The sequence below is a fragment of the Alexandromys fortis genome, unplaced genomic scaffold, assembly GCF_014885135.2.
Source record: "Alexandromys fortis isolate MF-2015 unplaced genomic scaffold, M_Fortis_MF-2015_v1.1 scaffold_101, whole genome shotgun sequence".
NCBI lineage: Eukaryota > Metazoa > Chordata > Mammalia > Rodentia > Cricetidae > Alexandromys > Alexandromys fortis.
In genome coordinates this window covers 4,537,432-4,564,971 of record NW_026067983.1, presented here as the reverse complement: position 1 = coordinate 4,564,971, position 27,540 = coordinate 4,537,432, and the positions used below count along the sequence as shown (strand labels likewise).

Sequence of the window (27,540 nt, the reverse complement as noted above, 5' to 3'; positions counted from 1 at the left end):
TGTCAATCCCCTGTGACTCTTCACCTGCAGCTTTATTAAGGTTCCCTGTGCTTTCAGCTTGTGAATAAAGGTGAGGACTCTGCACTGACCTCTTTGCTACTCCGCATCTATGAGACAAATGTCCGTCCAGCTTGCTATTGTGACTCATTGCCTAATGCATAAGCTGATCTTGTATTCTTACTACTGTGGTTCTTATCCAAGCCAATTCTGTAATGAAAATTCCATCTCATTATACCAACTGCTTTGAGAAACTCAAACTATAACATCTGTGACATTCACGTCATCTCTCCAGTCTGCAAACCTACAAATGAAGCCTAACATATAGCCCCGCATGAAATTTCTTAGAAAAATAAAACCATGAAGCTAATGAGCTTTGATTTGTACATCTTTTTGCTACTTTCTGTGGATTGACTCCTAATGTTATCTTTTTGTTCATAAATGACTCTAAACATATGCTATAACTAATTATATCAGCTGCTGAGATGTACAAAGAGAAATACGAAGAATGCAGAGAGTTGTACGGTGGGGGCGGGAGAAAGTATACTTTCTTGATAGCCCACGTAGTTCAGGCTGTTTCTGGCTGGTGTCAGGGCAGCCAGAGTGGCCAGTGTGCCAGCTCAGTGCCAGGCGGCATGTGAAAGAAGAAGCACAGAAGTTAAGGCTTAGTTTGGGTTTGGCTTGTTTGGTTTCCGTTCCTGTGGGGCTTAGGGTGGGGTTGGTTTTATTTGTTGTTGTTGTTGATGATGTTGATGTTGTGCAGTAAGAGTGAAAGCGTTAGGGGATTGAGACGTGGGGCTCTCTTCTGCCTTGACTCTTCCTCACCAGAGGAGCTGAGCGAGCGGAGGCCAGCTGCACACCACAGACATTCCGTGCTCTACGTAGCTGCACAGTGGGTGTCAGGGAGCAGCCTTGACAAAAATACCTCTTGCCAGAGTAGGGGCACTGGAATTTAGAAATATAATAAGGAATACAAAGACGCATTTAAAATTAATGAAACAGAAACATATAGAATAGTACCAGGAGGGAGTTCCAGTGAATACGGAAATTGCCCGTGTTTAATTTCCAATTGCTTAAAATAACCCTGACCCCAAAAGGTAGGAGTAAGAAAAAAAAAAAAAAAAAAAAAAAAAAAAAAAACCCTACATTAACAAGATACAAGGAAATGAACAGACCAGTTGAAGGTCACAGGCTACATCCACAGTTAAACATTCTGTTGATAGAACAAAACAAGTCACACTCACAAATCCCGTACTAAAACATTCTATTGGCAAACCACTCCCTGGGTGGAATCCAGCATTATCTCCATGAAGGAACTGGACCCCTATAGTAGGATTCTTAGACTTTTGTTTGAGGTAGAAACATATCTACTTCTCTATTCCTGAAATACAAGGTCTGGCTATTAGCCACACCTGTTTACAATAACCTCGAGAGAGAACTCGCTGATCTATATCTAGGTGGCATCTTTGAAGTAGAAACACAATAACCTTGAAGGAAATAGAGTTAAGTTCCCTTTGGTCAACGAAGAAAAAGGCTCCCCTTCTTGGGCCTCCAGCACTGGGTCTGCGTAGATGAATGAAAACAGCTCAGGACTCCCTGTCTGGTCAAAAGCATCTTTTTTTTTTTTTTTAGATTTATTTATTTATTATGTATACAACATTCTTCCTCCACGTATGCCCACACATCAGAGGAGGGCGCCAGATCTCAGTACAGATGGTTGTGAGCCACCATGTGGTTGCAGGGAATTGAACTCAGGACCTCTGGAAGAGCAGCCAGTGCTCTTAACCTCTGAGCCACCGCTCCAGCCCCCTCAAAAGCATCTTGAGATAGTTACACTACCGAGGTTTTCCTCACCGTCATCCATTTACTTGAATGTTACTGACCTCAGAAATTTTCTCTTTTCTACATAACAGAACCAAGTCACTGTTGAATTACTTTACGGTTTCAGATTTCCAGGCAGGGTATCTATAACCAAATGAAATACCTGGACCTAGGGTAGACTAGATTTAGTGAGGAATATTCAAATAGATTATTAGGACAATTGAAGAAGCCTACCTATTACTCTTCAGAGTAATAATGATAGTTTTATGGTTGGGTTTAGGAAAAATGTCCTTACTTTAAACAGAAAGCACTTTAAATCATAGACAGGGTCAGTGCCATGATGTCTGCAAGTTATTTTTAAATAATTCAGCCAGGATATAAGCACTGCATAGGATGTAGGTTGTGAGTAGAGTTGGGGGAGGGCAGATGGCAAATGTTCATAGATGACAGACATTAAGTATAGGAACTTCATTGTACTAGTCTTTTAAGTTCTCTGTTGAAAAGAATAATTTCATATTAAAAATTTGTGATGAGATAAAGTAGTAAAGGACCTAAGGGAAAGCTGTTGTATTAAAGAAATCCCCACCTACTAACTCGTGCAGCATGACATATCCGTATCTTCTTGGTATACTGAACTGATGACAGTAGAGAATCAGAAGTGTTACAGACAAAATAGCATTGTGATTTAAATACTCATATCTTTTATTTTACATATAGCTACTATTTGACCAAAAGAATGTATCTTATTTGGTGTTTCTATCTTAAGAAATGTGGAGAATTTCCTTTCAGTTTAGCGCTCCCAAGAGTCGCGCTTTATACAGCAGATGCAGACAAACCTTGATACGACTGTTGGGGGCTTTCTTCCAGTGCTGGGATCAAATCCAAGGCCTTATGGATACTAGGAAAACACTCTACCACTAAGCTACAGTCCCAACTCACTTTAATAATTTTAAAAAGTAAAACAAATTTAATTAATTAAAGTGAATAGTAAATAATTCTTCTGTAACAGTGAGTCTAGCCTCCTGAGTGATTAGAACAGTCACCACTCCACACCATTTCCTCATCTCGCCTGGTACCTCCTGCTCGCTCAGAAAGCCATCTTAGGAGTGTATCTTTATGCATTTAAGATTAGTACTTATTAAAATTATGTATGTTATAGTTAATAAAACTAATAATTTTAAGTACATACCTATTCCTGAAGCAATGTAAAATGTTCTATGTAGCTCTTAGACTTCATAAATTATCTATTATGGCATGTTTGAAGGGAACAAAATGAAACTTTAGGACTTTAAAAGTCATAAGCAACAACACATTCCTTTTCTTAGAATCGTTTCTTATACAGTAGGTTCTTCTCTTGAGACAGTTACCAATCTGCTGTGAGCTCTCCAAACCAAACACCAACTTCTCTGCACCAAACACAGCTCTCCCCTCAAAGGGAACAAAAATAGATTATCCAAGTGTCTGATCTGAGCGACTGTGGCCTAGGACCACAGACATACCATGTGCAGAATGTCTTATGCTCATAAGCGTTTTATAGTTAGGGAACAAAAGAAAGTCATAAATCAAGGCAGTTCTCAAATACAGCAGTGGAAACTAGTAGATGGGCCCCAGCAAAGCCGGGAAGCTGTCATAGGTTTCAGGTGCTGTCTGACAGCATTCTTGGCTTTGGGTTGGTGGGAGCTAGGAGTCTGTTGATGTATCCCAAAGGTCTTTATCTGGTAATCAGGGTGGTGGTAGATCAGACACAGAAGTAGGCAATAAATGGCTCTAGTGGGGCCTAAACATAGCACAAGACCCTTTGACTCACGCACGGCCTGCAGTGTTCCAGCCTGCTCAACAGTAGCTCTAACCAGTCAGCCTTGTGGCCTCTTTAAACACAGGTGCTGGGTGTTCCTGGTGCTAGAACTGGAACCCAGGACCTTGTGTGCATTAGATGAGTACATTACCACCGAAGCATTTTAGCTCTCCGCTACCACACCCCTTCCCACAGACGTGGGGTCCTTCTGAGAACAGCACATTACACCCAGACTGTACACCACATGTATGCACCCTGTTTCAGTAAGGGATACTCAGGGTCATTAATCCTTTGAGAAGCCCCTTTTAATCTTCAAAAGAGCATGCAAATTTGTATTGTGTATATAGTTGCAACAGGGGCACAAATTGAATTATCATTTGTTTTTTTGAAAATGTACTATGAGGAAGTATGTGCACAGGGCATAAAAGTTCCTTTTCCATTGGTAATGACTGTTAGTCCAGCTTCCTGAAGAAGCAGTGTAGATGCCTGGCCAATTTGGCTGGCAAAGGGAAGTACCACACAATGGTCTAGGATGGCTGCTTTAATTATTGGCAGATTGTTTGCATGGGAAATTAGAGATCATCAGAAACTGCATCTTAGGAAAGAGTTAGGTCCGAGGTAGCACTGTGCACTAGTTAGCCAGAGAATGGAAGGAATGCAGAACTCCTAATTCACCATTGGCTTTCCACTCCGCTCACCACAGACTAAGTTTTGAGGAATTGAGGCAGAGGGCAGAAAACTCCCATAGAGGAGAAAATGAAGCTGTTGCCCAGGCCCTTGGCTGGCTAAAGAAATCAAAATGAGTCCTTGAGACCTGCTGGTTACAATGCTGTACAGATTGTATGTTTTCTTGCTTTACCTGTAACTGGTACATGAAGAAACAATGCAATAGGAAGCTTTGAAGATCTTAAATTGGAATCAAGTGTTATGGAGCAGTACTAAAAATTACGCATTTTATTTAGTGGAAAACTGGGAGCCAGCTTAGCAGTGGTGGCACACGCCTTTAATTCCTGCACTCAGAAGGGGGGGGGGGGCAGGCGGATCTCTGTGAGTTCAAGGCCAGCCTGCTCTAAAGAATGAGTTCCAGGATAGCCAGGGCTACAAAGATAGTCCCATCTCAAACCCACCCACCCAAAAAAGAAAGAAAGGGAAAACTGGACACCAATCATATGCTCCTTAGAGTTTATTACATGCAAGTTCTCATGGTTTCACTTCTGCTGTGGCACATGCCTTAGGGGATTACAGCCTAGCTTTAAATACCCATTTCCAGTAAAATTTGAGCTTCTCCCTCTCTTCCTCCCTCCTTCCATCCCTCTGTCTGTCTCCCTCCCTCCCAATCTTCCTGCATCAGATAATCATATTTTAAAACATACAGAGAAAGTCTATAAATCATCTCTCTGGCACCTGATAACCTTCATAGATGGAAATCTCGGAGACTCCGTCTCACCAGGCAGCAGTAACTGTCACACCACAGCAGAGGCCAACAGCAGATGCTGCCCGATCCTGGATGCCAACACGTTTGACTAGTTTTGTTCTTAATACTTGATGGCCTCTGTTTCTTCAGCTCATCTTGGAAAGTCCAGGAGTTTAGCTCCATGCTCAGAGGACAAGCCAAGTGACTAACAGACTAGAGTGAGGGGAGATAGGGTGTAGCTGAGTGTTGGATACAGAAGTGAACCCACTAACAGCGAAAAGGAGCTCTGTGGCTAGGAGCTGAGCACAGCTGCTGGGGAAGAGTAAATGCAAAGAAAGTGAGCCCAACAGCTTCGTCATTGGTAGAGGCAAGATCCTGAAAGTTCAGTAAATCTGTAACAATACAGTACAATAGTAATTGTCTCTAGCCAGGACTCTGCATTGTAAGCAAATCAATTGCACCTTGTATTTGGAACATAGAGAAAAGCATGGAAGGTCATCTCCAAAATCATCCTGTGCCCAGTTAAGCCTTTGCACACCAGACTTAGATGCCAGTGGTCTGGAAAATGAACTTGGGCGGAATACTTCCTTTTCTGATCACGTCAAGAGTAAGGCATAATTGTTTGTGCCTTTTGTTATTTCTATTGCGTTAGTGTGCTCTAAGCCTCCAAGTTTGAGAAATCCTCCCAGCTGATTCACTTCACTTGTATGGGTGCTCTGTAGGAAAGTATTAGCGCTTCTCTTCCTCTCCATCTCTATGTGAGCGTCACTGAATGGAAAGGTCATTGCTATAAGATGTGTTTCCACAGATGCTATGATGGGTGCACTCCGGGGACAAGAAAAAAAAAAAAGCCATGTGTCACTCATACTACGATGGGTGCACTCCGGGGACAAGAGAGAAAAAGCTATGTGTGGCCACATCAACTCTAGTACCTGGAATAACACAGATCATCCTGATTAAAATCAGTGGATCACAAATGAAAACAAAGAAATTGTTAAATAAATTAATAAAACCTGTACTTGGGATGCTGGTATTGGAGATAGTGGGGAACTTATCGTAATTTGATTATAAACAGATTCGGGTGTGGAGAGAGAGAGAGAGAGAGAGAGAGAGAGAGAGAGAGAGAGAGAGAGAGAGAGGAAAAGACTGACACAGACCGAAGGAAGGAGGTTCAGGAAGGATGCTGACTCTTGAGTCCACCCATTGCTGTCTGGCGTGGTCTACTGCTATCTATATACTTTTTCTCTTTTTTTATTGAAAAGAGATTCTTTTTCATAGACTGTATTTTGATTACAGTTTCTCTCCCCCGGTCCTCCCAAATCCTTCCCACTTCCCCACTCACCCAAATCTACAAACTCTCTCAGAATACAAACAAGCACCTAAAAAACTAATAATAAAATAAAAACAAACCTAAATTGGACAAAATAAACATGGGGGGTCAAAAGAAGCACCTGAAATGCATACAGCTGCTGAGATACACACATTTACAAACACAGAAAACGCATAAAACCAAAATCATGAACCATAACATGTAAGCAAAAGATCTATGAAGTTTAAGAAAATGTTCATAAAGCATTGTGAGACAAAAACTTTCAAAATCCCCCGAGTTCGTGTTGTGTTGGCCACCTACTGCTGGTTTGAATTCCCAGTAAGACTCCCTTGGAGAGAACTGATTTAGACTTCGAGTTTCAATGTCGAGACGAGGACAAAGAAGTTTGAACTATTTAGCAACTTTCAGACATGACCTTTGCCCTCTTATACTCTCACTCAGACTGACATTTCTCAGTGACTAACTGCAAATATTAAAGATCATAAATCTTTTTATAATTTGCAGAAAGAAATTCTGGACCAGCAACAGCGCGAGCGGAATGATACGAGCTTTCGTGGCGTGTGCATGTTTTGCACTGAGGAATTCCATGGAAACAGGTTTGCTATTCTGCAACTTTCAGAAATGCTTTGGACCAATCTGTCATCTCTGCCCTTTATTAAAGGATTTTTTTTTAACTTGGATTAGAGCAAACCTCAACCCTGCATCAAATGATAACTCATCTCAGCCTTTGTTTTGTGGTCTGCTTGGGTCTTTCCTGGGTATTCATACAGCCTTACATTTGCGTATGTCTTCAAAAACCCCAGGTCTGTCCTAACTTCTCCAAGACTTCATGACATCTCACTCCCCAGATTGTCTGAGGTGTTTTATCTCGTATAGCATTTGCCACAACTGATACTTTGCTCAAGCGGCTGCAGGATTTAAAAGAAAAACAAGCCGTTGATGATTTTGGACAGATGCTCAGATGGTGCGACTTTGTTCTCTAAGTCAGTGGAGAGCTTCGTGAGGGGAGCTTGGGCAGCACCTGCCAGGCAAGGTTGGCGGTGACACTCCTGAGGGATGTCCCCTCCCATGCTGCTCCTCAGGCAGTGGTGAGGCTGTGAGGAGAAAAGTGGAGGGGTCTGCAGAGGGAAATGAAGGAGGTTAGTAAAGACACCTCTCAGTTCCCAGTTCTCCCATAGACGACTCATCTTTCTTAAACAAGTACACTCTGGATTCTTATGAATTTCTAGTTGGACAGAACTAAGTTGTTTGGTCCTTAGTGCTGTCAGGGAGGGGCAGCTGTGCGGAACTCATGCTGTCTTTCCTGGGAGGCCTTTCTTAACCACAAAACTGGAGGAAACATATGAGGCGAAACTAGGAAGGAAGATGGAAGGAGACAGAGAGCTTCATTTCTAAAGTGGACTGAGGAAAAACGGAGAAGGAAAGTGTTTGAAATAATGTTTTAAGTAAAACTTTAATTCTATCTAGAATGTTTTAATTATATAGTCATAATTATTAGATGCCTTTAAGTACCATTGTGAATATAAGAAAATATAATAACCGTGAAAGCCAGAAGTTTCTCCATAACTTCTTGAAGTAAAGCTGTGTGATTAATGATAAAATTAACATTATAAAGAAGGTAAGAAGTTGAACTACTAAAGTTGTGTATTTAATTTCCTGGAAATTAAAGTTAATTGATGAAAAGCTAATTTAAAGTAGTGATTTTGGTGACTCATCTTGGCTGGTCCTAAAGAACCTCAGAATCTGGGAGCTAAGCAGACGGTGCCATCTTCAGCCAGACGGCAGAGACTCCCCTGCCCTTGCCAGCTTGCTGCTGTGCCCAGAAAAATGAGTGCAGTGTATCCCGGCCTGCCCTGGCCTTTCTGTCTCAGGCTCGTGGGATGAATCACCCAATTTGGAGTTAGCTAGTAAACCACTTAGGTATCAATAGGATGTATAAAAGAATGTAGCTAAAGGCCTTGGTTCCTACAATTAGGAGGAGGTCAAAAGCTCCACAGATATACCTTTTGCGATATGGGGATCTCAGAAAACTAGTGGCAAACTTAGTCCCAATCTGAAGGCCTGGGAACCCCAAGTACCAGTGATAGTGATAACTCAGAGTGTTAAGGACAGAAGATAAATCTATGTCCATCTCCCCCTTCAACCCCTTAATGGACTATCCTGCTTGCTCTAGTGAGAGGACTTGTCTTTATTCATTGTTCCTATGTATGGACAGTTTCTTCTAGAAACATCCTCAGAAATACACCCACACACAATGCCTTGCTAGCTACAAGGCCTTTCCTTAAGTAGACAAGTTGACACATAAATTGGCCATCATGATAATGGAGAGCCAAGCCCCTTCTTGATCGCTCTACCTATACCTAGTGTCCTTTCAATGCCTGAATGTCGAGTTCCCAGGAAGTCCTGGTAACCCACTAAAAACCAGAAGGATATCAGTCTGATCCCCAGCCCAGAGCCCGGAGCTAAGTGAAGACCCTTAGCTCCATAATAGCCTCTCTTCATAACATCTGTAGCTACTCTGCCTCCCAAGTCTTAAGTGGGCATGGAAACCTTGGGAAGATAGCAGGGAGGCGAGGCAGGAAACTTTTTGAACTCTCGGAGCCTTCACAATAGAGCTCACACTGTGTAATAAGCCTCATGCCCTCGCTCTCAATGTCTAGATGCCTGTCCTGCAGGCCCCAGAGAGTCGGAGGAGGACTAAGCCTCAAACACACATTTAGAGTGAACTGCAAAGGCTAGAACCAGGGGAGGCACCCAGGGAGGAGGACTAAGCCTCAAACACACATTTAGAGTGAACTGCAAAGGCTAGAACCAGGGGAGGCACCCAGTACCTTTGCAGCTCGTCAGCCATCTGCCGGATCTGTGTCCAATTCAAAGCTTGTTTGTTACTCTAAACGCTCTGCTCAGGCCTGCTACTCTTAGAAAGGACCTTACAGTCAGAATGGCACGGGGCTTGCTGCAGTGGAACCCATAAACTGGTCCTGAGAACAGTGCTACCCCGGCTCCCCTGAGTCAACTCTCTTAGACTCCAGAGGCCACTGTTCACAGGGACTTGGGATGCCTCTAATCTCACACTCCTTCAACCGGCCTTTGGTGTTGGTCCCATCTACTAGACCTTAGACTCCAGGCCTTTAATCTGCAGAGGCTGAGGGAGGACTGGGCTTCCATGAGTACATTCAGTATAACTCATATCAGCCAGAGACTTTGGATCCCTAACTTGGAGGAGTGGGAAAGCTACCAGCTCATCTACCTTGAGGCAGCTGCTGGGAACGGTAGTGGGAAATTGAAAGTTGATCAGTATGTCTACGTCCTATTAAATAGCAGTAAGAAGTCTGGTGTGCAGCGGTTGTGCAATAGGGTGACTATACCTAGTGCTAATGAACTGTATATTACAAAAAACTAAACAACATGCCGTGAAACATTGACCATTCAGGTTCTCACTTAGGAAAAGAAACAGCCCTGCAGAAAGTGTTGGGTTTTTTTTGTTGTTGTTGTTGTTGTTGTTTGTCTGTTTGTTTAATAAAAGAGTGTAATTGAAAAAAAAAAACTAAACAACAGCATTTGAATGATCCATGTTAGAGCAAATATAACTTAAGCACTATACAATATCTATGTATCAAAATGCTATATTGTAGTCAATAAACTTCTACATCATTACATTTTTGCACAGATGTTAAAATAAATTTGAATTTGGAAATCAAGTTTCTCTTTGTGAGAAGCTAGTCTGCAGGCTGATAATTGTGCTTCCAGGTTATCATGACCCTTGCAGACAACATCTATTACCAGTGAGTTCATAATCTGTCTGATGCTGTACTGGGTAAACGTCCAAGATCACATATCACAGACAAGGCCGTCTTGCTGCTAGCCAGTTGCCTCTTTTCCTCTCCATTGTATCGGTCAAGATTTTCCAAAGGAACAGAACCAACATGTGTAATAAGGGAATGTGTGAGAAGGTTTATTAGTGGAATTGCCTCATGCCTGTACAGAAGCTGAGCAGTCCCACAGTTGTAGCAAGCTTTCTTGTTGGACTGTCTTTGGATTGCCAGCCCCTAAATACCAACACGGAAACTTCTTATTAGTTATGAAAGCTTGGCCATTGACCTAGACTCTTATAACTACCTCTTATAACTTAAATTAACCTATTTTTATTAATGTGCATTCTGCTACATGGCTGTTACCTCTACTCTGTGCCATATATTCAACATCTTCAGTGTCTCACTGGTGTCTCACTGGCATGATCCCTTTGCTTCTTCCCAGAGTTCTCTCTCTTCCTGGAAAAATCCTGCCTCTTCTCTCCTGCCTAGCTGTTGGTCTTTCAGCTCTTTATTAAGCCAATCACAATGACTTGTCTTCACATTATGCAAACAGATATCCCACAGCACATGGTAGACCATCTAAAAGTCAGAGACAGAAGTGCTCTGTGCAGATCCACAGGGCTTGGAATCAGAAGAGTTCAGAGTGTAACGCATTTCAAGGCCTAAGGCCTGAGAGTTCTGGGACCACTGATGTAAATGGGAGTCTCAGGGCCAGAGAGCCTGGAATTACAGTATCTGCGAGATAGAAATTAATAGTATCTCAACCCCAGGAGACAGAGACCACTGAGGGCAGGCTTCCTGCTTCTACACGCACATGCACACCAGTCTTCTGGGAAAGCACCCTCACCACACACATCAAATGCTTTCCTTGTTCTCTAGTGTTCCTTATACCAGTAAAGTTCATGCCTAAAACTAACCATCATTCTCATGGTGAGTTGGGAAAGCATCATTTATTTACTAGATTAAAGAACAGGACATGAGCTCCTACCAGGTCTGATCCTGGCGGTGTCAGAAAATGGACGTGTGTGTTCGTACATCGTTAGCGTATCCATCTTAAGAAGGCTCAATGTTTACGTCAGTATTCAGTACTTGCTTGTCCTCTGACTAGTCGTTGTTATATAAATGCTATTTCTACCCTGATTTGCTCCTACATTATAAATTATAGAGATTGTTCATGTTCCTTCATAGGTCTGTTCTTTTGAACCACATGGCCAGAGAACACGCTTTCAACATTGGCTTGCCAGACAACATTGTAAACTGTGCTGAATTCCTCCACACATTACAGAAGAAACTGGATAAGTAGGTGCTCTTGAAACACAGACCAAACCTAACTGAATCTTAGAAACTTCTGAATTTTTACAGTTGATTTTAATAAAATTAATTAAATTTAGAATTAAATAAGTAAAAGTTAATTGTTTATTGCTTTGTGGGAATCTGCATCTTTTTGGTACTGTGTGTTTTTTGTCTAGATTATATTGCCTTCTAGTGAGATTTTAACTTTTTGCGTTTAAATACATGATTTATGCCAAATACCATGTAAGTTACATCATGAAAAATATCCTCACCGTGTTCTATATTAGTTACTTTTCTCATTGCTGTGACCAAAATACCTGGCAAGTCACAACCCATGGAAGAGAGGAGGTGTTATTTTGGCATATAGTTTCCAGGGATGACAGCCATCATGACAGTGAATGTATGGCTACTGGGACAGGAGCCGACTGATCACAGTGGTTTGCATTGGTCACAGTCTGGATACAGAACAATCCTTGCCACAGTTTCAACTGAACAGCCATATTTAGACCACTACAAAGAAAACCATACCGTGTTTTCTACAAAGCCAAGGGGATAAAGGGAGGGAGAAATTCATGGAAGGACCCTTACTTGTTTTGTATAACCCAAACAAATAAATGTTAAATTAAAAATAGGGTTCTTGTAGCAACTGTTCAAGATGTGTTTAACAATGTCCGTGTGTTTTAGTTTACAGTGTTTGTACTGTGAGAAGACCTTCAGAGACAAAAACACACTTAAAGATCACATGAGAAAAAAGCAACACCGTAGGATCAACCCAAAAAACAGAGACTATGACCGTTTTTATGTCATCAATTACTTGGTAAGTCATGTTTTTCATAGTTTAAAATTTGATTACAATACTGGAAACAAAATCTACCTACAGGCCAACTAGTGTCTGAATAATGAATGAACCGGTACAAAGGTTAAAAGGTAACGACAGGCATTATCAGGAATTAGCAGTGGCTTCCAAAGCAACTGAGACGGTTGTCTTTGGATTGGCAGATGTGTCTACAGTAAAGATGCTTTGTCTCTCGAACACAGTGTGATGGCAGCTAGAACCATTCCCCACTCACAGTCTGGAGTCAAGGCCAGAGAGTTGTGTTCTGTTTGTAAAAGCATTTCTTGAGCACTGGATGTGCTAGGTGCCTCACAAGGTTAACTCTTACTCTTCCCCCATCGCTCCACTAGATGATCCGCCGTTATCCTCAAAGTAAGATGTGCATCTGTGTCATTGCAAGTTTCAGAGAAATAGTTCCATTTTAACTGGGCAAGAATTTTTCTTGTTTTTCTGGTGACCCATGCCAACTACGTTAAATGCCTTAATGTCCAAAGTCTCTATCCTGATTGCTACCCGCTATTGATGACTTCTTTGAGGACAAGAAAAGGTCTTCTGTTAGAGACAGTCACTAGGGTTATTTAAAGTTCTGGGAGGGGGTTTTGAACTGACATGAGGACTAGAGAATGCTACCAGACTTTCCCTTAATATTTTTAATTGTATATAATAAAGTATACTGTCTATACATAGAAGAAGATTAAGTAATTCTACAGAAAGATGAAATTTTGATTCTGATATTTTCTAAAGGAAAGGTTGTTTTGTTTTTGTTTTTCCCCTCTCAGTATAAGTAACTTTAAAATCCAAACCTGTTGCTTTGCGAGCACTGATAGACTATTATCCACCATTTTGTGTGTTGGATAGGAAGCAGTGTTCATGATTTGCATTGGAAATCTCTGCACTAATGTGCACCTTTTATGTGTCTTAACTTACTCACATAGTGTTAAACTGAAATTCTCCTCAAGAAGTAAGATTAGCATGCATTTAAAGATTGACTCTGGGAACTTGCCAAGCTTTACTATCGATGTTTTACAGCCAGCACAAGGCACAGGCACCCTCTGAGTCCTTCACTCTGCTCAAGCCGTTCAGTCATGACTTCCTAGAGCGAAGCTGCTTCAGGGCCCAGCCTGCTCCTACAGGGAGGGCACTCCAGCACTGGTTGGAGCATGCAGCTGCTCCAGCAAGTTAGGAAAGCAATTTAATAGTTCTTCCTTCCGGGGCCCATTTGAACTAATATACAAGAGCTGTAAATTAGCAGACACTGGATAGCTGGAGTCTTTACCTTGCAGGAAGACTTCAAAGGGTCCGCACGCTCGTAGTCTATCGGCATTTTAGAAAAGTGTGATACTTCAGTCCCTGAGTATCAAATAGTGTGACTGGCTGTCAAGCTGAAATTGTTTATGAGTGCCAGCTGTCCCTAAGGGAACATGATGGATTGCACTAACCACAGATTTGCTGTGGCAACCCATGACTCAAGAGAATACACTAGACTTACTAAAGATGAAATGCGAGTGAAATCACAACTTGGGGGTAATATTGACTTAATCCCATTTTTAAAATAAGAACAGCGGATAGATCTTTCTGTGGGCCAGGCACTATCGTGGGTATTTATATACTAGCTCATTTAACTGCATTCCCAGGACACAGGCATTAGCATGAAGCCTTCTCTACAGACAATGAGACCGGGGCTTAGTGAGGTTAAGTCATTCGCACAGGTTCGCATCACCAGGGTAGATCAGTTATCCCCCACATCCTTCCTCTTTCTTCACATGGTTGAGATGATGCTGGTGCCTTCGTTGTACTCATCAGAAGCGTTGTGATTGTGATGGCCTGTTCCCTCTTGCCTTTTTTCTTGAAACAAACTCAAAAGTAAAGCTGGCTCTAATGTCTGCTATATGATTCTCACCGACAACCATAGCATTTTTAGCCCAAGTATTGGAGTAAGTGGTTAATAGTATGGAAACAATTAGGAAAAATTAAAGTGTATTCTGGTGCATTAGAACTTTTAAAAACTACAAAAATACCCTTGGGAAGGGCAGGAGCAATGAAGTCCCTGAGATGTGGGACTTCTCTGAACTAGAGAAGTGCTCACCACACAGCTCAGCCTTACAGCATCCTAGGGATGCCTTGGGAGTCTTCTTACAACTAACACACATGATAATATTTAGGATGTATATGTAAGAGACTGTTCCAAGTAGTATTAATATGTCGTTAGAGAAAAATTAGAGCCAGCAACCTCTCAGAAATCATGATAATCTTATTTTAGATATGCTAATGAACACTGTTTAATGTGAAGAACAAGTTGTTAACATGAAGAATAAATTCTAAACTTTTGCTTAAGTGATGAGTAATGATGAAACCTTATTTTTAAAAAACAAAAGCAAAATAGTGAGAGTCATTCATGGCATCTCCCTCAAGGGACACGGGCAAAAGCGGAGCTGTGTTCTGGTATCTCCCTCAAGGGACACGGGCAAATGCGGAGCTGTGTTCGCAATCTGCCATGTCTCTTCTGTCTGTTCATGCACACCACGGATTTTCTTTTTTCTTTTCTTTTATTGTTTTTATTGAGCTATACATTTTTCTCTGCTCACCTCCCTCCCTCCTCCCCTTCTACCCTCTCCTGTGACACCCCCCATGCTCCCAATTTAATCAGGAGATATTGTCTTTTTTACCTTTCTATGAGATCCATGTATGTCTATCTTAGGGTTCTCTTTGTTGTCTGGGGTTGTGGAATGTAGGGTTTTTTTCTTTGCTTTATGTCTAAAAGCCACTTATGAATGAATACATATTATGTTTGTCTTTCTGGGTCTGGGATACTTCATTCAATATGTTTTTTTTTTCCAGACCCATCCATTTGCATGCGAATTTCAAGATGTCATTATTTTTTAACAATGTGTAGTACTCCATTGTGTAAATGTACCACATTTTCTTTATCCATTCTTTGGTTGAGGGGCACCTAGGTTGTTTCCAGTTTCTGGCTATGACAAATAATTCTACTATGAACATAGTTGAGCACATGTCCTTATGGTATAATTGAGCATTCTTTATTCAACAAATAGTGCTGGCATAACTGGATGTCAACATGTAGAAGAATGAAAATAGATCCGTATCTATATCCCCATGCACAAAACTCAGTCCAAACGGATAAAAGATCTCAACATAAAAGCAACCACACTGAACCTCATAGAAGAGAAAGTGGGAAGAACACTTGAACACATTGACACAGGAGACCACCTCCTAAATATAACCCCAGTAGCACAGACACTGAGAGAAACAATTAATAAATGGACCTCCTGAAACTAAGAAGCTTCTATAAAGCAAAGGACACGGTCAACAAGACAAAATGGCAACCTACAGAATGGGAAAAGATTTTCACCAACTCCCTGTCAGACAGAGGACTGATCTTTAAAATATCAAGAGAACTCAAGAAACTTGACATCAAAAGAACAAATAATCCAGTTTTTAAAAGTACAGACCTAAACAGAGAACAGAAGAATCTAAAATGGCTGAAAGACACTTAAGGAAATGCTCAACATCCTGTGCCATCAGAGAAATGCAAATCAAAACAACTCTGAGATTCCATCTTACACCTGTAAGAACAGCCAAGATCAAAATCACTGATGACAACTTAGGCTGGAGAGGATGTGGGATAAAGAGAACACTCCTGCATTGCTGGTGGAAGTGCAAGCTGGTACAGCTACTTTTGATATCAGTATGGCAATTTCTTAGAAAATTAGGAAACAACCTCCCTCAAGACCCAGGCTGGTGTGAACACACTCAATGAGGATCTTCTCCAAAATCAGCACTTGACCTCATCTGTAGGACATATGAGAGTAGTCATCTATCATGGAGTTTCTTGCTCGCTACAAACACTCTGGCATCTCGAGAGCATCCCAGATATCCTGGCAAGATGCTCGCCAGTATCATCAGAGGTAGAAGAATAAGGACAAAGAAGCTGTTCTCAGCTCCCCACCGAACGGAGTAGATTGACAAGTGCTGTGCTTCTTCTTGGGTGAGATCGTGTCTATGCTTAAGTTGCACTAGCTTTCTAATGGAACAAACCTACAAACACATTGGCTTTCCTTCACACAGTCTGGATCGTCTACCTCAAGTCTTGCTTTGTTTCCTCATCAGCTGGAGTCTGGTGAGGAGCGGTGATCGTTAGGAGACAAGATCTCCCTAGCTTCAGTCAGATTCTCCAGCCTCAGGGCCCGCAAACTGCTTGACATCACTGGGCTCCAGCCACACATTCCCAAGACACTCAGGCTTCAAGCCCAGAGTTTAGTAAAGGAAACTATTTCTATTGTATTTTATCATTTAGTCGGTTTTATTTTGTTTAATCTTAAAGTATATGAAGCCCCAAAGGACAGATGTAGGTTCCTAGTCTGAAGAGTTTTGTTATTTCTTCACGTTTATAGATCTGTCTCTTCCTCTGTTGTGTGTGTGTGAGAGAGAGAGAGACAGAGACAAAAAGACAAAAAGGGACAGAGAAATTGGGGGTCAAGCCAGATGGAGGGTCCTGTTTGAGGGAGCTCTTTTCCCTTTTTCCTCCATCCTCTCGTTGCTCACAGGCCATCTGATGCAGAGGTTTGAGGGGGTGTTCTGAACATCTTTACAGACATGCCTTCCAAACTGTTTTTCTTGTGTTCTTAGCTTTCCTGACATGATTCATTAGCACAGTATCTTAATTAGAAAATCATGTGCCTTGTTTTTTCCGTGTTTTCCCCCTTTAGCTCTTGTCCCTAAGCAATTCCTACACTTTTAGGAAAGTGTAGACCACTGCCAAGTGCAAATTCCTTGTTTCCTAATATGCTAATGAAAATAGATTTTCCTCTTTGTCAAGTTTAGTAAATTTTAAAAGTTGTATTATGAAGATAAATTGCTGCAGGTTCTAGTGAACACTCAGAAAGCTGCAGCATTGTGCTTGAGTTACAAAGTCTGACAGTGGGGAAATCAGTTTTCCTCATCGTTTGCTCGTCTCCCTGGGGAGCATCGCAGGTGGCCACATCTTAAATGCCTCGCAGCGATGAAAGTGTGGCCGTAAATCCTCGTCCAGAGAGACCAAGAATGGCATGAAAATTTTAATGTATTACCAGAAATTCTTGCCGAGACCCTGTGAACAATGTTGAAGCGATTCTTGACGCCCTCAGTAAGGTTCAGACAGTTTATGATGACTCTACAGAGTACATTATACAGTTCAAATTAGCTGTCTCTAATGACAGTACGGTAGATCTCAGCATGTCGGAGTTTATGCATCGCTTGGCTGATAAACAATGACAGCTTCAAAACCTCTCATTAAGTTGGTGAGTGATAGATTTTTTTGCTCCTTCTAAAGCATAATGGCGCACATAGTTCTTTGTTTTTAGCTAAATGAATACCTTTATTTTAGGGGGAAAGCATGTCCAAAACTGAGAAAATCTTGGTTACAGGATTCCAAAAGAAAACCATTGAATGAGAAGGATTACTGTGCTCAGAGCCGGCCAGGCCACAGAGCTGTGCTCAGAGCCGGCCAGGCTACATAGCTGTGCTCATAGCTGGCCAGGCTACATAGCTGTGCTCAGAGCCGGCCAGGCTACATAGCTGTGCTCAGAGCTGGCCAGGCTACATAGCTGTGCTCAGAGCCGGCCAGGCCACGGTGCTGTGTATAGAACTGGCCCTGCCAGATGCCTGTGCTCAGAGCAGGCCCAGCTGGGCTTGATCAAACCCATGTCAGCTCCTTGAAAAGATGTCCAATGTCAGGCCCTCATCAGCTTTGGTATACAGATTTGATTGAGAGAAGGCAGGTCATAAAGAGGGGAAAACAGTTCAAAGGAGAAAATAGAAATGACTGGGCCAGAATAAACCATCCTAATGAACCTTCTGTGGGGCTTTGCTGACTCTCTGGCTTCCACACAAAGGCCCCAGAAGTGGAATCTATGCACTGACTGTAAAGGATAAGAGGATCTAACAGCTATTGAGTAGCTATCCATGCCCAGCGTGTGCTCGATGGATGCTGTTTAGCTACCTCACAAAATCCTCTTAAAGTAATTGACCTCAAATTTTCCTTATTTTCAGTTACAATTTAAAAAAGTTTGTAGTATTGGCTGTGGACAGAGTCAGAAAATGCAACCAGGAACAGAGGCGATGCCTCCTTAGACACTCAAGGGGAGATGAATCGCATAGATATAAAAAGACACACCCAAACATGCAACAGTGCTTGGGACATCTCCAACACGTGGAGGAATATAAAATACCTTGGCGCTTGGGACAGCAGTGTTATTATTTTATTTTCCATTGTTTGCGTTTCATACATCTGCGTAATTTCAGTCACTCTCACCCACACTCCTTCTTTCCTCACCTCCCCTCTCTCCCCCTTGCACCCTTCCTTCTTCTTTCAATCTCCTGCCCTGCCCTTTCTCGCCTTCCTGTTCTGCATGGCCAGTGAGTTTGGAGTTTCTTGCCTGCGGTTCTTCACTGGAGCAAGAGCAACTCATCAGTGGCTACACCACTGGAGAAAATCAGCTCCCCTCCAACCGCAGTTGATTGCCAATAGTCCCTCAGAGGGGCCTCATGGGCCCCTCAACTCTGTGCGAGGAAATGGTGAGGGGCTCAATAGTGTGCTAGCCTTGTGCAGATCAGCCCAGCACATTGAGTTCACGAATGCGATGGCCATGCCATGCCCAGAAACATCTTTTGTTACTGAAGGAGGTTTATTTTAGACAGACGCATCAGAGGAAGACTGAGTGATTGTGTTCCAGCAGAGATGTGGAAGATCAGTGTTTCTGCAGAGCGGTCGAGAGTGAAGTAGCTGCTGGGAGCAAGCGTGCAGCAGGAATATCAGCCTGGCTGGGACATCCTAAGGAAGAAAGGGGACAGTGGGAAATACGGAAGCAGAAGAAGCCAGGGCAGGGCGTGGAGGTACATAAACTGTGGCAGGACCTCTGCATTGTGTTCTAACTGTAATGGGGAGCCGTGAGAGGGTTTCTGTGTCCAAAGAACTCTGCTCTTAGGAGATCGCTGTGGCTGCTGGTGAGGAAGAGACTACAGGAGAGCAAGAATGGAAGCAACCCATGCAAGCGTACCCAACCACAGTCAAGGCAGCTATGAATGCAACCCAGTACAAAAATCCTCAACTTCCTTAAACGTTCTGAGATTGGGGGACAGGGAGCAGTTTGTTGTTGCTGTGGTTTGGTTTGGTTTGGTTTAGGGGATTTTTTTATGTGTGTGTAATGTGCATGAGGGCTCGTGTGCACGTCTGTGCAGAGGCCTGAAGTTAATGCTGCATGTCCTCTATTACTCTCCACCTTGTTTACTGAAGCAGTTTCTCCCTGAGCCCAGGATTCACCAATTATAGGTAGTCTTGCTAGCCAGCTGGCCCCAGGGCTTGCCCTATCTGGGCTTCCCAAGCGCTGGGATTGCAGGCAATCATCATGCCTCCCTGGTATTGCTGGAGGTTCTGGGGATCCAAAGCCTGATTTTCATTCTTGTGCAAGTGCGTTATCCCTGAGCCATTTCCTCGGCACCAAGTGCTGACAGCTGTGGTGGTTAACGTTTTTATGGGGGTGGCAACTTGATGGTGTCGTTCTCAAGAGTGAGGTCTGGGGATGGTGAGGTCACTTCGCAGTGTCAAAGACTAGGACACACTCCCGGGAGGCAGCTTAGGGTCTTCCCTGGTGCAGTGGCTTTCTTTTCAACAACAACAACAACAAAAACGCAGATCCTCAAGCGATTCTAATGTACATCCAGGGTTGAGAACCAGTGATTTAAACTTAAGAGAGTGAGGGGAGAAAATCATGATTGCAAAGCTATTGCTCTTTCTCCAAAAACAAACAAATATTTTTACTGTTGTGGTTTTTAACATTTATTTTAGGATTTCTCCATCTCAATTGTGGTAGTGGACTTTTCAAACAGACCTCACTGTGCTGCTTCAAAACCGTCTGAGTGAGTTTGTTTCAGTGATGCTGCTGCTGAAGTTCTGTGTTTATGTGTTTAGCTGCTCACTGTTTGCAGTTTTCACCTCTTCTCCTTAATCTATCTCAACCCTCTGTTCTTCTCGCAAAGGAACTCGGGAAATCCTGGGAAGAGGTGCAGCTGGAAGATGACCGCGAGCTGCTGGACCTCCCAGAAGAGTAAGGCATGCCTGCTGCTGCTGGCTAATCACATGTTGAAGAACATGCAGACAATTCTTTAATTTGGTCTATAATTATCATTCCAGAGAGAGAATAAAAAGACAGTCTCTTGAGCCATGCATTCTTTCATGAAATGGCAAAATTTTTAAATTAACATAAATTTCACATAAAAATCACTAAAGATATTTTTGAGAGACTTTGGTTTGGGTTTGTTTTTTACTTTCTGCTTTTTAATACAGAGAGCAGGACACACAAACACAGTAATCCGGTCAGAAAGCATATATATTGTCAGCATCTTAGACAGAAACCTGCTGAAGATACGGTAACAGTGAAGCCAGAGATGCGATTAAGGCTTTCAGATTTCTTGATAGTCTTTTCTGCTATACATAAAATACCATCAAAGGGAATTTGGATAAGGAAAGTAAATTCATACTTTGAGTGATATATGTACTAATACAGTTTTTGCCAGTTTACTGCCTGATCCTCCCAGCCGTCCCTCTGCAGTGGTACTGTGCGGTAGTGAAGCCGTGCAGCTGTCTCTGGTCACAGTGAGACAGCGATGGCACCGAATGAGACTTCACATTCCATACATCCTGTGACAGAGATTTCCAGTTGTCCTCTGCACCGCCCATCCGCAGCTCCCTCCTTAGCAATATAAACCTGCGCACCATCCGGGTGCTGTGTGCCACATGAACAGAAGGCTTCCCCAGCCCGTCCTGCAGCTGGATGTGGCCATATAACTACACTTTGGCTACAGAGATCTGAGTACGTTAAAGTACATTGCGCGTCCAGCAGCCAGAGCTGCAGTATGCACCACCCTCCTCGCTTCCCCCTTCACTATAACTCTAAGTACCTAGTGAGAAGAAAAAGATGATGGTTTCATTGCGACCATCATGGATGCTGGGGCTCCATCACTGCTAATGGGGTTTTAAAACCTAACTAGTCACATCTTCAGATGAGGAAGCAGAGGCCTTGGGCCACATCCTCTCCCTGCCTTCGTGCCCCTAAGTTGGCTAGCTAGGCCCCACATCTAAATGATCCCACAACTCCCAAACAGCTTTACCAAAGGGGTTGTGCGCTGCCCACGGTGGGTGCTGGGAACCAGACTCAAGTCGTCTGTAAAAGCAGGGCTTGCTCTTAACCCCTCAGCCATCTCTTCCGCCCAATATTTACTGGTTTTCAGTCCAAAGTTGAGTTTCCAAAATAATAGCAGTGCTAGATTTCTAACGTCCCATGAGAAAATGTCCTGATTTAAATGTGTATTTCCTTATCTTCACACTGGCAGATTTTCGGGTCAGAGATCTGGTTGGCGATTGGCTTAGCTGTGTGTGTGCTCTTGTTTGTGGGTGGTTATACCTGTGAGATGCCTTGGAGGCTGGATAGGACACTGGATGGCCTCCTCTATTACTCAGGGAGATCTCTTTCTGAATCCTGGGCCTTGTGTGTTCTGGACTAAACTGAAATCCAGCAAGCTCGGGTGCCCCTCTGGTCTATACCTTCCGCAAAGGTGGGGTTACAGGTCACGGGTCCTGGGACCCAAACTCTAGTTCCCGTGATTGTGAATCAAGCCCTCAGTCTCTGAGCCATCTCTCCAGCCCATAGGCCCTTTGGGTCATCATTCTATGACATACGATGTAGCATTTGCCCTATTTAAAATAATCCATGATTCCCTGAAATACATGTGTAGCCTTCCCTCGTGAAAGCCCAGTGCCAACATGTCGGCTCACATGTGCACTGAGTGCCTTTGGCCAGTGAGACAGCATCCCATCTCTAGATAGGTTGTGATTAAACTGCTTTGTCGGCGGAAAATCCCACACCAATCCCATTCTCCAATCATGGTTCAGAGAGTGCAGATGGAGAAAGAGGGGAGGTGCCTGCTCGCTCTTTCTTGTCACCTCTTGATGTGCTTGGAATCTCAGCCGCTGCCTCTGAAGGTTATGACTGCGTGTGACAGTCTTTACCAAAGTGTCAGACTCAGGGACACCAGCACAACTCGTGTGCGGTGCACCCTCCTGTGGAAAAGATCACCATGTTTTCTGTCCTCTGTTTTTAATCCAGTGACTGGTCTGACTGGCAAGAATACCCTGTCTGCGCTGTCTGTCTATTTTGTGAAAAGCAAGAAGAAACGATAGATCAATTGTATGTGCACATGAAGGTGAGGTGCTTTTGTCTCCTTGATATTGTTTCATTCTGACAGTGTGAAGGTGATCACTGGACCCTCATTTACTCAGTGCAATAGTTTATGTTGATTGTCAAGTTGACAGGACCTAGGCGCCCCTAGCAGGAGCCTCTGGCAAGCTTGAGGGCCTTTCTTGCTTAGGTCCACTTAGGGAGCACACCTACCCTAACTGTGGACATCTCCGCGCTCCGTGGACCGGGTCCCAGACCCGGGACAAGAGAAGTGAGCAGCAGTGTGTGTCAGATTCTGCCTCGTCCTTTCTCCCTGAAGGTTTACTGTTTTGTTTTTGTTAGGGCGTGTTAATGTCACCATGGAGACAGGCAGGACACTAAAGCACACATCCTCCAGTCATGTTCCATTCCTGAAAGTGCCCTGGAGAGACAGCAGGCACAGGCCAGGTCCATCCAGGAGCACAAGCATGGAGCAGTACCAGAATGAACAGGGAACACTAACTTAGGTGCTCCCACCTTGAGGTGCTCACCTGGTAATTCTAGCTCAAGGTTGAGAATTGCACACGCAATTGCAATACCCAAATATAGTGGCTTCTGGGGATTTTTTTTTTCTGGCTTTCTTTGCTGTTGAGTAGGATAGAAAGAATAGGGGACTTGCTACTCACAAAGGTCAAGAGTGGAACTGGACATAATTTGGGTTTAGAGCCACTTTGGGAACCAGAAATTAGAAAGAAGAAACGTAGGTGCATTCCTGGTCTGTTTGCCCTATGGGTATCATGTTTATATTAAGGTGAAGCTTGACTCTAGTAATTCTAATACTTATTACCTCACTGTACCCCCAAGATCCTCCCTGAATGTGACTGTGACCCTATCTGAATGCTGGGGTGAAGAAAGAGTAGATAATGATGCATGGCCGTATCACAACTTGGGAATAATAATAACAGGATATCTCTGAGGAGTTCTGACATTCTCTCCCTGCCTTCTCGGCTCACTGTCTATGGTTGACACCTCTTCTTCACTCTCCATGATGCCTCCTCATTTAGAAACACTGTGCTTAGTTGAGCAAAACAAGGACCTAGACAAAGCTAGAAAGAGGATGTCTATAATAAGTTAGGAGTTATTATAGTTATAATACCACTAGGGTAGAGATATGTAGATCTATAGATAGATCACCATGTAGGAGCGACCTCTTTGGTATTCCCATAGATGTCATTGATCCTGTTCAGTCACTCTTGGTGGTAGCATGTCGTGAATTCCTGAGCATCCTGCGTCCAGCGGTACTGCACCGCATGCTGTCTCAGTGAACTAGATTTTTCTTTCTGTGAGCTTGTAAGTTTGAGCGTTTACACAGACAGCTGGAGAAAGGGGACACGCATAACACAGCCCGTCTCTGCACTGTGGCAGTCCTAAGGAAGCAGGTTGGTGACAAGATGGAAGTGACATTACAAACGGAAGCTGACATGCGTGGACATCACTTGCTTTTGGTTCTCTAAGACCTGGTTCTGGAATCATGGTCCAGATGCCCTGTGAACCAGCACACCTTAGCCCACGCTTTTATCAGCCTAGCTATTTTAGACCTGCTAAACCAAAAGCCCCATCAATAAGCTGTAACTAATTAAAATGTTTAACTGATTTGTGTGACGTCTGTGGATTGCGCTTTAAAGAACTGCTGACCACGAAGGGAAGCATTGAGAATCAAAAGATTTCTAAAGCAGAAATCAAGCCCCTGTGAATCCGATGTCTGTTTATAACTTCAGCCTGGAAGATTAAATAATTCATATGCTTACAAATATATTCCTCTTTTTTAGGACACACATGGGTTTGATCTCCTCAGAATAAAGTCAGAGCTCGGTAAGTTGGGTTGAGAAGTTTTCCGTGACGCTGCGCTCTTGTGAACTGTCCTGTAAATGGCGCCGTGTGCTGTCAGAATGTCTGTCTCTGTGCAGGCACTCGTGCGAGAACTCGCTAAAACAATGATTCTTGACCCTCTTGAATTCTAATCTCCAAAGATTTGTTTTTAATTTCACATACTTTCTTCTGCTCTCCCACATATATGGGTGCTTTAATAAAATACAAGAAGAGGCTAGCTGGAAGAGCCTGGGTTGTTTGGGGCTTGGGATTTTAATTATAATTTATTTGTTTTGTTTCTGAGCCAGGGCTTCATTCACTATGCAGCTCTGGCTGGCCTGGAACCTGCCATGTAAACCAGGGCTGGCTTCAAACACAAATCAAAGGTAGCGCTACCACACCCGGATAAGAGCTCAGCTCCTGAAAGTCAGCCTACAGCAGTGTCCAACCCCAGCACTTACAGTTTATATGACATGAGACCTCCGGGCAGGAAATACAGAAACATATGCACAAAAATGTGCACTGCAGTGCTTAGCAGAATAGCTGCCATTAGTCAGTACAGATGTGACCAATTATATTGCTCTGGGGTGACTGCCATGGAAGGATTAGATGTTGAGACATAAATTACGCATTTCCTACTGGGCCTAATATATCCACTGGCTACTTTGCTGAGCTCCTGGACATGTGCCTTTGTTTTGCCGCTCTTGTAGACATGCATATATGTTGTACACACAGTTGGTTTGCCAGTGAAGACAGTTGGCTGTGGAACCCCCTGCCTCTGCTGTGAGACCATGCCTCCACCACTTCCCAGCTGCAAGACCATGAACGGGTTCCTAATGAGTAACATTGCTGTAATGATTCTGCCGATGGTGACGACGGTTTGGAAGTTCAAATGTATTAAGACATGGATCGTGGTTAGCTTAGAGCACAGCCTGGAAGTCCTATATTGGTTAATTAGGATAGCATCTCCTATAAGAATTGTAGCAATAGGTTTTTAATGTATTCGTTATAAAAATAGTGAATATTGTGGAACTGTAGCTTTCAATATATCCCATAATACCCCATGGATATTTAAGCTTTCGTGTATCAATTTAAAATAAATTTAATTTCTTAAAGGAAATAATGGCAGTGCAGAGATAATGCTGAAGGTTGTCTAATGATTTTCAGGATTAAATTTCTATCAGCAAGTGAAGCTGGTCAACTTCATCCGAAGGCAAGTTCACCACTGCAGATGCTATGGTTGCCATGCGAAGTTCAGATCCAAGACCGAGTTGAGGGCCCACATGGAGGAAGCTAAGCACGCCTCCCTACTTCCTGACAGGAAGACGTGGGATCAACTGGAGTAAGTCTTGCTGAGCTGGACGCAGACCCCTGTGCCCTGTCCTTCTGGTTGTGTATTTACCTAACTTCTTTAAGCTCAGAAACACATGTGAACCTGGGAGGTATGAGTCTTTAAAGTTTATATGACTTAGAAAGACATGACCATTATTCTGTAATTTAATTGGGTAGTCATGTATAGCTATAGTTCAGTATCGAAGCAGATACAAACTTTTAAATTATATCTTATTAACAAAGTATTCCAAGCACCTTTCCCTGTCTGATGCTCATCTGTCCGTCTTTTTAATGACTGCCAGATTTCCCACTGAATAGTATAACCTAACGTGTTCCGTTGTCTCTTACCTCTGCTATTATAAGTAATAATAGAAGAAATAATTGTATGCGTATATTTGTGCACGTCCCTAAGTATACCATTTAGATAAAAATTGCTCTGTCCGTGACACGTACATCATGGAGCTTCTGGTGTACATATTCCATATTAGTCAGCACTTTAAAAACAGTCTGCATTTCTTCTGTGATAGGAACCTATTGAAATAAGTGCTGTCAAATTTCCCAAGTATCATTTGCCAGTTTAACCCTGTGTCATTATTCTCACATCATCCTTAACATCAGCAGAGAGAGTGGGATGCTAGCTGCCTAAACATTTTACCATCCTCAGAGGATACTAAACCACCCTCCACAGAACTCTGGCCAAATCACCGTACTTTTCCTTGTTTGGAAAATGCGGGCCAGAGTCAGCAGTCTGTGGAAATGCCACCCTGTTCGTCATTCTCACACAGACTAATAATGAAGGAACTAGTCATCAATATACTTTTGTTGGGTGTTTAAAAAGTTTTACTTTTGGGGAAAAAAATGAGCCATTTTGAGCTTAGTTAGCGTTTGGGAAGGAGCCGGGACTTTGAGGAAATGAACAGGGATGCTGTTTTTAGCTGTAACAGAGCGGTACTGGAGCAGGTTGTCTGCACTGATGGCGGCCCTTACATGATAGACACTGAGCTGAGTGGCCAGCTAGCAAGGCCGGGACCCATCAGGCTCAGGTCAGACAGGAATCTCCTGGGAACTTTGCTCATTGGTTATTCGGTGTGTCTCTGGTTGCTTCCAGATATTACTTCCCCACCTACGAGAATGACACTCTCCTGTGTACACTGTCTGACAGTGAAAGTGACCTCACCACTCAAGAGCGCGATGAGAATGTCCCTGTCATCAGTGAAGATACATCCAAGCTGCGCGCTTTGAAACGGGGCAGTGTTTTGAACCAACTGCTCCTCCAGGAATGCCTGGAGAACTAGAGAAACCGCTGCAGACTCGGGTTGTGTGCTTTTCTCCTGAGGCAGATGGGAAAGAGCTCAGATCTGATTGCCAGCAAAGCACCGCTCATTGCTGAAATCAAGCTCGACTTAATGAAACTCTCCTCAAGAAAAAGAGGAAAAATAAAATGTGTCTTTCTTTTTTGGACTGGGGTCTCTTTCCATTACCTCCACCATACTGCCTTGAGGCAGGGCCTCTCACTGAACCTAGAGCTGACTGACAGCCAGTAAAGCCCTGTGTGCCCTGTGGCCTCCCCGTCTACACAGAGCTGGGATTACACAGGTGTTGGGATTCAGATCAGGTCCCCAAACTGCCCTAGCAAACCCTCTTATCTTATCCATTAAGCCCTCTCTCTGTGGCTCTAAACTGGAATTCTTAACATGATCAAAGATAAAATTAAATAGATGAAGACTTGCTCAAAAGAAAAAGGTACAAAAAAACAATGAGTAATATATGGAAATTTAAAACGAGACTAAACCAAGACCTGAACATTTTGTTTTATTTTTTGGTTTTC

The 27,540-nt window shown here is 43.0% G+C and overlaps 1 protein-coding gene across 4 annotated transcripts in view; it reads left to right on the top strand.

Moving 5' to 3' along the window:
- Znf277 (zinc finger protein 277) overlaps positions 1-27,173 on the top strand; it is an 85,236-nt gene extending 58,063 nt beyond the window's left edge. For 3 of the 4 annotated variants that reach the window (XM_050158685.1, XM_050158687.1, XM_050158688.1), the window contains 8 exons: positions 6,862-6,953; positions 11,361-11,471; positions 12,150-12,282; positions 20,335-20,402; positions 22,461-22,557; positions 24,341-24,383; positions 25,548-25,722; positions 26,821-27,173. In XM_050158685.1, coding sequence (XP_050014642.1) covers positions 6,862-6,953; positions 11,361-11,471; positions 12,150-12,282; positions 20,335-20,402; positions 22,461-22,557; positions 24,341-24,383; positions 25,548-25,722; positions 26,821-27,007 — 906 coding nt within the window. In that variant the 3' untranslated portion in view covers positions 27,008-27,173. Of the gene's footprint in view, positions 1-6,861; positions 6,954-11,360; positions 11,472-12,149; positions 12,283-20,334; positions 20,403-22,460; positions 22,558-24,340; positions 24,384-25,115; positions 25,528-25,547; positions 25,723-26,820 lie in introns of those variants that run through there. The other variant, XM_050158686.1, reaches the window with a different exon arrangement.
- The last annotated feature ends 367 nt before the right edge of the window (positions 27,174-27,540 follow it).